Raw genomic sequence first — 14295 nt, forward strand, 5'->3', positions numbered from 1 at the left:
TTCTTTCTTACCAAAGTATTATATACGTAGTAAAACAAGAAGTAACTAGAGGTGGTTCTTCCATCTTCTGACTTATTACAGCTTGTGCAGGTGGCGCTGTGGGTTAAACCACAGAGCCTAGGACTTGCCGATCAGAAGGTCGGCAGTTCGAATCCCCGCGACAGGGTGAGCTCCCGTTGCTCGGTCCCTGCTCCTGCCAACCTAGCAGTTCAAAAGCCCGTCAGACTGCAAGTAGATAAATAGGTACCGCTCCGGCGGGAAGGTAAACGGTGTTTCTGTGCACTGCTCTGGTTCGCCAGAAGCGGCTTAGTCATGCTGGCCACATGACCCGGAAGCTGTACGCTGGCTCCCTCGGCCAATAAAGTGAGATGAGCACCGCAACCCCAGAGTCGGTCACGACTGGACCTGATGGTCAGGGGTCCCTTTACCTTTACCTCTTTGAGCAGGTTGGTAACACGCTTCACATTCAAGAATTCCGGGGTCTTGTCCAAGTCCAGCGCTGCCTTTCCTTTGAGTTTATCTTCAAATTCTTTTCGATATATTTTCTGTGCACGAAATAAAATTTTATATAACTCTAAAATTGCATGCCGTTTCATGTAAGCTGTAGTTATATTGCAGCAAGAGGTAAAACGTTTTCTCTGAACAATCCAAAACATAAAGATACAGAATCTAAACATTTGGAGGATATCAAAGTGCGTCTCTAAAACAGCTATTCCAACTTCAAATGGGAGACACAACGGGATCCAAAGATTTGCTCAACTTGTTCCATGTGTTGAAGCCTGTTTTGAACATGTGGTTGTTTCCTGAAGAGCAGCATGTGGTGCTGCAAATGGTTTTGGAAGTGGGAGGACTTCAAAAACCAGTATGCAGTGTGTCAAGTTGGTATGCTGGTATGCAGTGGGGGGGGGGGCGGGGAATCCAAGATCCAAACTGAGTGAGAACTAGGCTGAATTATCTCCTTAGGCTGTGACCAATGCATTTCATCATAGTGAAAGAACTACCCACAGCCCTTATTCAAATGCCATAGCAGCACAATGTATTGAATACTGCAGTACAGTAATGGTTTCCAAAAGCATTCCACCAACCTCACTTTGACACCTCTGAGCCTCCTTTGAAACTTGGTAAGTCGGGGTATCCACAAATTCCATCATGGCCCTGCCTTTTGATTTTTCATACTTCTCTTTGTACTTCACCTAACAGAACAGAGCGCGGATCAAAACTACAGCAATTTTTAAAACCGACGATTTGTTCATTCACAGAGGAGGGGCTTCCCATTCCTTGTGTATGAATTCTCTTTTATGCATGAAAAGCATTTCCTTCCTTCTAAACATATATGCTGTACATAATATACAATCCAAACATGCAGAGCTACTGGACTGTGCACACTGTGTGCATACCTGACTTTGGAGCACTGCGTTTTCTTTGTGGTGCAGCTGTTCAACTGTATCCAGTGCGAAATGATACAGCCCCTTACTTTTCTCAAACAGCTTCTTATATTCATACTGAAAGAAATAATAGGCAAATATATATAAAAGACCAAAACTGTCAGTTAATATAAATCCCTTAAAACTATAATGATACCTCATTGTAGTAGTTGTTGTTTAAACCCACAACTTTGTTTCAAAGTTTGTAAGAACCAGTGGCGTAGCGTGGGGGGTGCAGGGGGGGCCGGCCACACCGGGCGCAACGTCTGGGAGTTAGGGTTAGGGGGTGCAAATCCATGGGTTAGGGGGCACAAATCCACGGGTTAGGGGGTGCAAATTACTTGCCTTGCCCCGGGTGCTGACAACCCACGCTACGCCACTGGTAAGAACTCATCTTTAAAGCAAAAGTGTAAACTAAACCGTGAAATGGTTTCTATAAAAAACAACAACAGATGAAGCTCTGATCCAGTGAGGACAACATGTGCACATGGAAACAACATGCAGAGCGATTCGTGGCAATTCCAGTATTTGATCTGAACCATGTATGTAGCATTGGAAGATATTTTCAATATCTGTCTACACCTCTGCACAGCACTGATCACCTCTAAGCAGGGCAGAGTCTAAGGTTTTCCATCCCTCCAAAATTCATAGCTAATGCTTGGTGCTAGATCGTAATCACATGCAGTAGCATGACACATACCTCACACCACTTCAGCACATGTGCAACTTTTGATCAGGACATATAACAGCCTTGGGGCTGTTCGGGATTCATAAACAATCTTCCTGTGCAAAGTGATTCCATGGAGCGGGGCCACAGCTGGTTTCCTAATCTAGTGGCAGTGGTTATCTTATCATAGCCAATGAAATCCTGCTCCAGAAGGTCCACCTAACTTTCAAGGGCAGCTTTTCAGGGGGTGAAGGTATGCTGCAGAACATGCATAGCCCTGGATCCCAATTTAATAACCCAAAGAAGCTCAAGTGTTGAAAATTATAGAAATAGTGTGAGCTCAATTTGACAGTCTCTTATTGCCTCCTAGTGGAGCCAAGCAAACATTGTACAGCCTCTATCTGTTTTAAAAGTGAAATGCAATTAGTCAATTTGCTAATATAAAAATAGAAACTCAGAAAAAGAGTATAAAAGTATGCATACTACACACCCAGTGCAATTGTATGCACTTTTTACTCAGAAATGGACAGGGAGCCTGGAAAGGCAGTGGAAACCATAGCAAACAATGGGCAACCTTGTTAAATTGGCAGGGAAGTCAGGACTCAAAATCTGGAAGCATTTTCCCATCTACATGCTGTACCTACAGGTCTACAGGTGAACATCAACCAAAAACAAGTCGCCTTTAAGAAGAGAGCTTGGCTGCCAAATCGCATGAGCATGCTTCATGATTCAACACAAAGCAATTGCTTGTACTGTGAGAGCAAAAACCCATTTCACAGTAAAACAAAACCAGGGTGTGTGGAGGTGTTACTCTGCAGCATGTGAATTAGATTCAGCTACCTCAAATCATATCCCAAAAATAAGAGGAGTGAGCGGGGGGCAATCTGAAGTCTTTCCACATCTACCGGTAGTTTATGCAAATATTGATGTGCTGATTCCTTTTAACTGTTATAAAGGTTAGAAGTTTATAAAAGTGTTATTTTAAAAGAAGAAGAGGAGCTAAAAAGGTAAAAGAAAACAAAAAAAACCTCATAAACTATAGTGCTACTGGTGTAGTGGCAGATTGGGTAGTGCAAGGAGACATTTGTTTCTTCTGTCTACACAGAGTTCTTTTAAAAATCTGCCAGATATTTTAACATTTATCTTCCCTCTTTCTTTTCATGGAAACTACTTCTTCAAGAATTGCAATATGTATATTTAAAATGCATTTTATCCTCAATACATGTCGTAAATGCATCTTAGTTCCTTTTTTTGAGCCAGTAAATTTATCACAGAATTGGGGAAAAAGTATGAAATCCAAAAGAAATCCACACTTCTGTTTGAATCAGAATTCATAAAGATTGAATTCCTCAATGGTTAGAATTAGATTTGAAGCGCGCACACACACACACACACACACACACACACACACACACCATTTTGAGACATTGGTGTGTCTCAAGAACTCCTGGTCACAGTATGCTGGTAACTCAGACATTATTAGTATCAGTATCATTAATATTAAATAAATTTCTCTACTACCCTTCATCAGAGAATCACAGGCAGTTTACAATATAAAAACACCAAATCTCATCTATGGTAAGAGATTAATTTAAGACCACAAACCCTTGCTTCCCATTTTTCATCCCATGAATGCCATTACAGATGGCTGCTGCCTGCATACAAAGATGGGCTTTGCTTTTTAAGGATATGTAATTATGATTTTTTTAATTACTTATTAAATTTCTATACTGCCCTTCATCCAAGGTTCACAGGGCAGATTTATAATATAAAAATATAAAAATACAGAACATATTATCATATTAATCAGCCAGAGGCCTGGGAGAAGAGGAACGTTTTCACCTGGCACCTAAAGATATGTAAGGAATGTGCCAGGCGGGCCTCCTTGAAGAAAGCATTCCACAAATGGGGAGCCACCACGGAAAAGGCCCGTTTCTGTGTTGCCACCCTCCAGACCTCTCATGTAGGAGGCATACAAAGAAGGGCCTCAGATGATGATCACAGGGTCTGGGTCTCTCCTCATATAGGGAGAGGTGGTCCTTGAGATATTGCGACCCTGAGCCATTTAAGGCTTGATAGGTCAAAACAATCAGGTCCACAAACTAATCAGCAGCCAGTGCAATCAGGCCAGGATTGGATGCTCAGACCAACCGGCCCCAGTGAGCAACCTGGCTACTGAATTCTGCACCAGCCCATGTATAACGCGTTGCAATACTCTACCCTAGAGGTTACCAGAGCACAGACAACAGAAGTTAGGCTATTCTTGTCCACATAGGGGCGCAGGTGAGCCACCAGCCAAAGCTGACGGAAGGTACGCTATGCCACTGAGGCCACCTGAACCTCAAGCGACAGCAGTGGACCCAGAAGTAGTATCCCCAACCAATGTACCTGCTCCTTCAGATGAAGGGCTCATTACGTTTAATGGAACATAACACAACAATTATCTGCTCTGAACCATTTGCATTTTAAAACCCTATTCAAATGAATTAATCACAAGAAAGTCAACTTACCTGGCTACTTATTTTGCTGGCATTCAAGGCATGCTCTAACTGTAACAGGTTCGGAAAGGTAGATGCTGGCTCATGAAGGCTTTCTAGGTCTTTTTTGTATTTCACCTGCAAGGTGAAGAATAGACATTTGGTTAAAAACAAACCAGAGCATGGGACAGAAAGGCATGGTTTCATTTTCACTGCAGGAAAAAAATGTTCTTCTTTTCCATGTTTGCCTGCCATGTTTTCTATCGGCCATTAGGTGGCACTCATTTACTATGGTCTGACAAAAAGATGGCTGCAATGCATATTCTATTATAGGGGAAAGTTTAACCCTTTGAAAAGAGACCTTTCCAAATAAATGCTAAGAAAATAAAATGCCCACCAAGCAACTTCCACACAAAAACGTTACAATAAAAAGAGTGCCAAAAACAGCCCTACTTACGTCACTTGCCAAGACAGAGGCAAGTTGTGCTTGCTTGAAAGAAGCACTTTCCAGAGGATTGTAGCAGTAATTCTTCATATCCTTATTAAACTGCTCTTTGTATTTTGCCTGAGAAACAAACAAATCACATAGGTTGTAATAGTGCATAAGTGCAGATTTCAGAATAGCTTAGCATCGGCATTTTCTATTCATAGCTTATCCCAAACCCTCAGTTATATAATTACAGGCCAGTTCAATAAACACAGAGGGTATGATACAGGGCGATAGGCCCGGCCCCAAAGGGCTTATCTAGGTTTCTGGAGCATCTTTGCCTGATCCCTGCTTCATAAAAGGAAAGCAAAGCTGGAACTAGATGACGCAGCAGATAGAAGGCTGCCATGAAAAATAGGAACCCTCCATCTCTCCTCAGTAATATCTGCTGATACAACATCCATAATGTTACATCATGGTGCTGTAAGCTTCTCTGCTCCTACCAACAGCAGCACTGAAGTGCAACAGCATCGTGTCACAGGCCGTGTATCACTTAATATTTCCAACGAAAACATAATGTAAGGTTGCTGCCGTCAATGGCAGATCTCCCTAGTCCCAGCCTTTGGAAAAAGAGGGCAAGTAAGAATAACACGTGTTGGTGGTAAACTTTCAAACTCAAAGTAAAAACAACAAGAGCAAGATCTGAAGAAATGACATGGTTTATAGAGTAGAATAAAATTTTGGTTGCAGTGCACAGGAGAAAGGGGAAGCAGTCTGGCGTTAAATGTAGTCAAAAGTTTGTTTCTAACAGAAGACATCTATACCACACTCTCAGGTGCATGTCAGGCTTAAAAAAAACTTTTGAAGAGCAGAAATCCCAGGAGCTTTTCATCGCCAAACTAGTTTTAGAGAACTGGGAAAGTCCCCCCCCCCCCAAGCTCGATTTTAATTATAAAGGCTAACTTTATAAGCTATTTGGATGGGAAGCAAAGGCACGTGTCTCAAAAGAAGTTTGTCTTTTCTTTACAAAAATCCTGACCATTTACTGCATTGCCTTCCTTTCTTTTCTTGAGAGCATAGAAAGGAAATTGGACGCTGCCTTAGTCTGAGTCAGACCACTGGTCCAACAGTGTCAACACTGTTCATTCCGGCTGGCAGCTGTTCTGCAGAGCTTCAGATGGGGTATTTCCTAGCTCTACCTTACATGCCGAGGATTGAAAACAGGACCTTTTGCATGCAAAGTATATACTCTATCACTGAGCTACAGTCCTTTCCAAAGGAGTCTCTCACAATAATCGTTTTATTTGAGTATCAAGATACTTATTTAATGTGATGATTACACGTGAAGCATGTTTTCTTTTAAGGACTGAGATTAATTTAAGACAACATATATCATATATATCATCAAAACATGGCTCAGAAAGAAGCAGGAGGAAAACAAAAACAACCGTGAAGAATGCTAAGCCAAACAAATTTCTTGCTAAACTTGCACAAATCCCATATACAGCTGGGGAAAGTGTATCTTTTGAAGCAATAAGGCAGCTTTCCTAACCGCAAGCACTTTCAATAAGTATTAGGTTTCATAAGTGAACAATAGCACCTGCTGTTCTATTTACCACCCCAAAAGGTTAAAAAAAAAGCCAAGCACTAGGCATTGCACATTAGAAAGTTCTCGTTGTAAATGAAATAGGTTTTTAACACGATAAATCATTTTCTTATCCCTATAACAAACAAAATGTATATACTAAGAAGCTGAGAACAACCAAAGGGTTTCCAGGAGATCAAATAAAGTAGAGCATAAATATGCAGCACCCTGAAATTTGTCTGGAAGCATCAAGTACCTGCTGAGAATATAACCTGAGAGAGGATAATAAATAACATGGTCTCTGAGGCATAAAAGCAAGAGCTGGCCCCACCTACATAACCAAAGCAAGCAAATGATTGCCAGGGATGAAGACAGTCAGCACAGGGTTTAAAAGAAGTGCCCCAGGATCCATCGTAATGTCACGACAGCTGCTGCAACACAACATTACTTGGGGTCCTGCAATAGATGCCTCTCAGTGTAGCTGTTCTTGCATGAAATGTCCTGGGCCAAATGTGGCAAAAATCCCCTGCATTTTCTACAGTAATACAATACCTTAACACATGATCCAAGCTCTAATAGTTACCCCTCAAATAATTAATACCACACTGATTGAGTGTAAGATATAAATTAGTATTTTAAAGGATTATTAACAAAGAGCAAATTCTTTAATAAGATAATGGGATTATTCACGCAAAACCTTATTACTGGGGCTCTAAAAAGAAAGAGGAAATATATAACCTAGCTGCTTTCGACCAGCATGTATGATTAAAGTAAATGATATTTTAATTATATGATTTAGCTTACAGGTATCATAAAGCAGATCTTAATTTTGTTCCACATGGCCTAATTAACTCCTTTTTTTTTTTAAGTAGCAGATGTACCATAGCTATATTTTTACGTCCCAATCATGTTCCCATAAAATGTTCTTTGGGTGGAAAATAGGACCAGGAAGGATGGTTTGTTTCTTTTTTGTGTGAAAAACTAGTGGCTTAAAATCGCCACTTAAAAACACTATTCTCTTCTTAATACACCAGTATGCCTTGACAGATCACTTGGCTCCTCTTTGTCCCTAGAATTCCCTACATATATGAACTATCCATGATCCAAAGAAAACACGAGGACTGCAGAGATGCAACGAGGGGGGAAACTGCTGTTTTCCAGGGCTCTGTGACATTCATTTGCATCAATTGCAATCCTGTCTTAGAATTTAGTGACACCTTGACATCAAGCAGAATGCCATAATGCCACTCTGTCTTATGGCTCCACCGAGTTCATGTGGTTTGCTCTCTGAATGGACTGAAATTATGTATTTATTTTTTATAAAACATGCTTTTGTGTGGCAAAAGAACACCTCCACTTTCAAAAGACTTTGAAACAAAAATCAAACACCACAGTCCAGGCCCGATGACTATATATTTGGCCAGTCACATCAAAATGTATTAATCCTACCACCAAACTAACTGTGACCGAAGGCAAGTTTCCTCATCCACTTGTGGGCTTTCAGCTATAGATCTCTCAAAATATTAAATGCATACCAATTACAGCAATTCTATGGGAAAGAGTTGTGGAAACCTTATCTTGAAGTTTTCATGCAATTATAGAAAGTTTGCAATTAGAAAAGTGAAGCATTTGATTGCACTCCTGGGAATCAGATATCTCAATTGAGTCATTGTCTGAAAGCTAAGAAAATCTTACTTGGCTTAAATATTTGGAAACCTCTTTTGCATGGTTGAAGTCTGGTCTTCCGAGGACAGTTGGTTCCTTACTCATTTCTCGCCTTCCTTTCGCATATTCAGCCTTCAAGTAATAAAAAGAAAAGTATGTACACGCCAGGCATAATTTTATTTTGAGAGTTCCCCCCACCCTTTCAGTTTTGTCAGGGGAAATGTAAGTCTCAAAAGAAACAGTATAGCAAGTATCTTTGGTGACCTTTGTTGACACCACTTTCGCTAACACTCTAATCAGCAATTCCCAGGCTTCTCCTGATTCAACAAATATACCATTTATTTTATTTGAGAAACAATATGCAGCATTTTTTAAAAATCCTCCAGTTTGATCAAGGGTTGAGCTTAAACATAAGAAATGCTGATTCCCGGTTATTTTGGGGGATTTGCAATTTCCAGCAAAGCTGAACTGAAAATGCAGGTGGCTGCCTTTTTTAAAAAATATAATAGGTCAGATTCCACTCTAAATTACAGAAATACAATCCTATTAAAGTCAATAAAGACTGCAATGAGTTAAATATAGTGGAAGTCTGCATACCGGGGGTGGGAAGGGGAGTCTGCATGAAATTCTATAGGAGAGTGAACCCACCAACAGGTGTGCAGGTCAAGGAAGCATGGAAGGGGGAAAGGTCAGAGACTGATAGACAGGATACCTTATATGCTAGAACTGCAGACAGAGAATCTATCCTTTAAACCTTTGGATGCAACTTTGGTACTTCAAGAATGAAAAACAGATGGATATTTGAGGCTGCATGGTGGCATTCTTTAATTGGCCAATCCAAAATTTTGGAAGAAAGGAACTGGGGGAAGCTTAAAATTGAGTGGAGTGATGAATGCTAGAAAAGTTGAGGCAGCAGGTTAAGGGTTTTTAGAAAGCGTGGCTGCTGATAATAGTGAGTGCTAGATGGAAATTTTCTCATGTTTATGCACATAAGAAGAGGGGGAAAGGAACATTTACTGAAAATTGCCCCCTTTGGGGTACTTAGGTTATTGGTCTGAATGCAATCTAGAATTTATCTTAACTTTGAACAACTTTAGTAGCTCTGTCCATAATAAAAATAAATTTTAAGTTATCAACATTTTCTATAAATTACAAATAAGTTTAATTTCATACGTTGCTTATTATCTTTGTTAACTGGGTTGCCATCATTATGTCTGGTCGATTTGAAACTTCAGTATATCTGTGAGTGTCCTGGAGATCTTTTTTATATGAAACCTGTAAAATAAAAGACTCATTAATTATCTATGGCTTAGCAGGTCAGCTATAAATGTAGCAATGTTAACATATTAGCTGTCCTATATATTTAGCAAACATCACCTGGTAGATTGCCAGGATAAAGGCAAAATAAAACCTAATAACAGCCTATATCATAAACAAAATGAGAAACTCAGTCCTATTTCAAAGACCAAAATGGAAATGCTAGTATATCGGCATGTATATTATGCAATGTGTATTATGAGGGGAACTCTTTTATTTTTCATTTGTTTTCCCAAACGTATCTAATTGATATCTGAAGATTATCTTGCCTTGCAGACACAAAGCTGGTTGGGTTTTACAGGTTGGGGCTAAATATTGTCCTGTAACAAAAGCTGATCAGGTTTGATCTAGTAACAGTCATTCAATCCTGTTAGTCACATCCACACTAGATTACTATTACAAACTCTGCATGGAGTGGCCTTTAAAGGGATCTTGGAAACTTCAGCTCTTCCAGAATGTACCCCACCAAATGTTGATGGAGGCAGGCTACAAGCTGAATCTGTGAAGCCCGTAAGCAGGACATAAGGGCAACAAGCTTCTCCCACTCCCAATTCCTTTCCTAATATCTCTTCCTTATCTGAAGAGCAAATTACTTTGCCTTCAAATTCTAAACTTTCATGCCAACAGGAACATTGGAAGTACCATATTAGTGGATGTATTTATTATGAATAAAAAAAACCAAATCACAATTTTATAACAAATAGTCTACCCAAAATATTAAATCAACATAAATTTTCAGCTTCTGTCCATATCGCTTTAACACCTTTATTATTTTAGATATATGTGAAATTGTTTTTTACATGTACTTAATTGTATTGTTTTAATCACTGATATGTTTGCCACCCAGGCATAGCTCAACATTTTCCTTTTTTAAGGGAAATTCCCTTATTCCAAATAGGATTCCTCACCAGAAGAGGGGAAAGTTGACCGCTATGAACCCAGGACTCCTTTAGGAGGAAGGGTGGAACATACATTAAATAAGTAGATAGACAAACAGATTTTTTAAAAAAAATCTGACTGCTTCTGTATGTTAGTCGCTTGATGATGTTTTCATTTAATACATTACTTTTTACAAAAAAAAAGGTCTAAGTGAAGCTGCTAAAATAATTTCCTAGTATTCTTTGTAAAAAATTAACTCATCTTATTCACCACTGTCATGCAAAACATTGGAAACATTTTTTTAATGAATAAAACCAGAAGTGCATCCAGGTTCTTGCAATTCAGAGCATTACATAGATTTAGCTAATTATATGCTGTTCACCCTAATGACCACATGAGGTGAAGTGAATACCATAAAGGCAGCAGGAACAGGTTTCTGAAAAGGACCCCATCATCCATGTAAATTGCAAATTAAAGCCCAGCATATGCGCTCAAAACAGCAGCAAGGACTGAACTGTCAGCTCAGACACAGAGAAAAATGCACAGAATCTTGCGGCGAACGCTGCAGCAATTTTGTACCTTATTGTTCCCAAGTGACAGTCACATAGTAAATGAAATAAGGAAGTGTGGTTAATTTCACAGTGAGGAGACAGTAGAAAAATCAGACAGTTATTTCACCAATCAAGTTTGATGTAAGGTCTAGCGCAATACTTTTCCTCTCATAAATTATTACTCTTCTGGCACCCAGTCAAAGATATATTTATGTTGGAGTGAGACAGAGACATCAAACATTTTGCAAATGTCTGCAATATATAGTTTGTATGTTGCCATACCCCATTGATATTACTAATGTTATGTAGCAGCAGAACATAGGCTGCAGAAGGCTACACATTTCCCAGTCTGTGAATTATCGCGACTAGGCCCATGCCAAGACAAATATGTGCTGTTCACAAACGCTGCAGCCTACTGTGAAACTTGCCATTCCTTCTCATGATTTTGCGCAAGGTGCCTGCACACCTGATGGGGAGGCAGGTGTCAAGAAACTAAACATGTGCCTCTTGCTAAGGCAACTAGGCCAAGGATCCCTGAAATTCCCATTGCCTGCCATCACTTGTCTCACAGTAAGGTCCTACAAGACAGGGAGCACATTGCAGAAGCAGTCCTTCCTGTTAACACCCATTCTGTATGAGGGCAATGCAGCTCCATTTGCCTTCAGTGGCACTGGCTACATGGTCCAGGGACATCACACGTAACTACATGATCCCTGATTGGCTGCAATCACTTCTAAAAAATTAGAGGGGGAAATGGCACTGAAACAGCAAGAGATTCTTCATAGTGACATATAGCTGTGATGGACTAGGGGACCTAGTGAATAAGCAATCAATAACTGCAAATAGTAAATAAATACATAGAAGGGTAAGACTAAGGTTTTTCATTTCTAGTTAAGGTTCCCGTTGTATTTCACCAGTATGCACAGCCCTGATCTTATTACCGAGTAAGCCTGTCTCCTATTTAGTCTATAAACTGGTGGTGGATATATTGCTGCCATTCTGCTCTAGTAATTTTTTTTCATTTATTTATTTCAAAAAAATATATGCAGCCCTTGATTGTAAAACAAAACACACACAAAAAACTCAAAGCTGTTTACAAACAAGATGAAATCACTAAGAAAAATGGAAAAGACATCTGAAAAGTTAAAACAACAATAGAGTTAAAACTCACATCAACTTTCTAAGCATCTAAATAAAATGCAGCCAACATCACATCTGTTTTGATAATTCCTTCCAGTAGCACCTTAAAGACCAACTAAGTTAGTTCTTGGTATGAGCTTTCGTGTGCATGCACACTTCTTCAGATACCATGCACACGAAAGCTCATACCAAGAACTAACTTAGTTGGTCTTTAAGGTGCTACTGGAAGGAATTTTTTTTGTTTTGACTATGGCAGACCAACACGGCTACCTATCTGTATCTGTTTTGATAGGCAGTATCAGTAACAGTTCCACCATGAACCCAAACAAGGTCCTTCCTACGTCCTACGGGACCGCCTCTCCCGGTATGCCCCACGGAGAGCCTCAAGGTCCATAAATAGCAACACTCTAGTGGTCCCGGGCCCTAAGGAAGTTAGATTGGCTTCAACCAGAGCCAGGGCCTTTTCAACACTGGGTCCGGCCTGGTGGAACGCTCTGCCTCATGAGACCAGGGCCCTGCAGGATCTGATTTCTTTCCGCAGGGCCTGTAAGACAGAGTTGGCCCTGGCCTTTGGCTTGGAGCCAATTTGATTCCCTCCCCCTCTTTCTTTTTCCTTTCTCCTCCTGTGATGAGGCTGCATTTTAATAGTTTAATGTTTCAATATTTTAATGTTGTATTTTAATCTTGTTTTTAAGTTGTAATCATTCAACTTGTTTTTATTATTGCTTGTTAGCCACCCTGAGCCCAGCCCTGGCTGGGGAGGGCGTGGTATAAATAAAAATTATTATTATTATTACTTCTTCCTCATCCCTTCCCTTGTCCTATTTTACCTATCTGGAGATGCTCAAATGTGAAAATGCAAGACACATTGGCCACCCCTGTTCTAGGCAATATGTTGTCCTCCAGATATTGCTAGAATGCATTCCTGATCATGTGGCAAAGCAAAGTTCAACAACATCAGGAGGGCTACAGGTTCCACCCCCCTGCTTCTCACATTGCCTAAAGTCCCTAAGAGTGGCACAATTGTTCTTCACTTCCATAATCTGAATGCCATAGTTTTAAGAATGCCTTTGAAAATAATTTCAGGTGGAATCTAGACATATATTTTAAAATGCTGTGAAAATGCTTTTTAAAAAAATGTTTTTTAAAAAAATATATTGAATTTGCCATTAGCTCACCATCGCCATCTAGTGTCATATTTGTATAATGCACTTAAAATGTTATATTTGTAGCTATACAGCTGAGTCCTGAGTGATGGTTTGCCATCTACTGATGAAACATAAGGGAAGCCCTTTTGAGGATATGAGGTTAGCTAACCAGATCCCTAGATCCTGCCACAACATTTGCAACACAATCCTATGCATATCTATTTAGGAGTGAGATTCATTGAGTTCAGTGGGATATGCTTCTAGATGAGTATAAGGTGACAAACTTAATATTCTACAACCAGAAAACTAATCACATATTGCGGAACAAGCTTTCAGATAAACATAGCATACCAACTAAAATAATTTTGTAACTATATTTCTTGGGGGTCAGAAATGTAATTGCCATAATTTGGGGGATCATTTTGCTTGCTATAGATGTTGATATCATTAAAATGTCCATCCCCTAAGTTATAAGCCTGGGAAATTTGACAGTATTTATTTTCCTATTATACAACTTCAGCCGACTGTGAAGCTCAGCGTGAATTCTGTTCAAGGTGGCATGAAGTCATGACGCACTAGACGATTTCAAACTGGGAGTGCAATGATATTTTTAGAAGATGACAGTCTGCATCTGTAAAAGGAAATTTCCCATTTCACACACTTAAGTATAAGTCTGAGCAAATAATCTTAAACTCGCCCTAATCCTATTAATTGTAAACTCTATGTGTAAAGGTTGGAATTAATTAGAGCACTGTAGGTAAATAAGCATTCTGCTCCTATACTGACACATAACACTCTGTTGGTAGATAAGAAAGGTTTTGGCCTGTCTACAATATGTCTACAATAGGTTTAATCTTTAAAACGAAGCTCATTAAAGCAAAAAAATTACACTCCAGGAGGGTGGATGCTTAATTTTTTTACATTCCAATGACAAACTTTAATATTCAGATATGAACATGCAGCCTCATGTGAATCACAAATAACTTTATTTTTACAAAACTAGAAATCCCAAATT

At 39.6% G+C, this 14295-nt stretch overlaps 1 protein-coding gene across 10 annotated transcripts in view; it reads right to left on the reverse strand.

The window, feature by feature from the left end:
• Positions 1-14295, reverse strand: part of NEBL (nebulette) — a 131444-nt gene that overhangs the window by 21820 nt on the left and 95329 nt on the right. For 4 of the 10 annotated variants that reach the window (XM_081931578.1, XM_081931575.1, XM_081931580.1 and 1 more), the window contains exons 8-14: positions 9419-9520; positions 8276-8377; positions 5026-5133; positions 4602-4706; positions 1398-1502; positions 1086-1193; positions 429-545 (exon numbers count right to left, since the gene is read on the reverse strand). The exons of 2 other annotated variants lie outside the window; for them this stretch is intronic. In XM_081931578.1, coding sequence (XP_081787704.1) covers positions 429-545; positions 1086-1193; positions 1398-1502; positions 4602-4706; positions 5026-5133; positions 8276-8377; positions 9419-9520 — 747 coding nt within the window. Of the gene's footprint in view, positions 1-428; positions 546-1085; positions 1194-1397; positions 1503-4601; positions 4707-5025; positions 5134-8275; positions 8378-9418; positions 9521-14295 lie in introns of those variants that run through there. 4 more of the 10 variants (XM_081931579.1, XM_081931577.1, XM_081931583.1 and 1 more) reach the window with 2 other exon arrangements.

Source organism: Podarcis melisellensis, assembly GCF_964234715.1.
Source record: "Podarcis melisellensis genome assembly, chromosome: 12".
Classification (NCBI taxonomy): Eukaryota; Metazoa; Chordata; class Lepidosauria; order Squamata; family Lacertidae; genus Podarcis; species Podarcis melisellensis.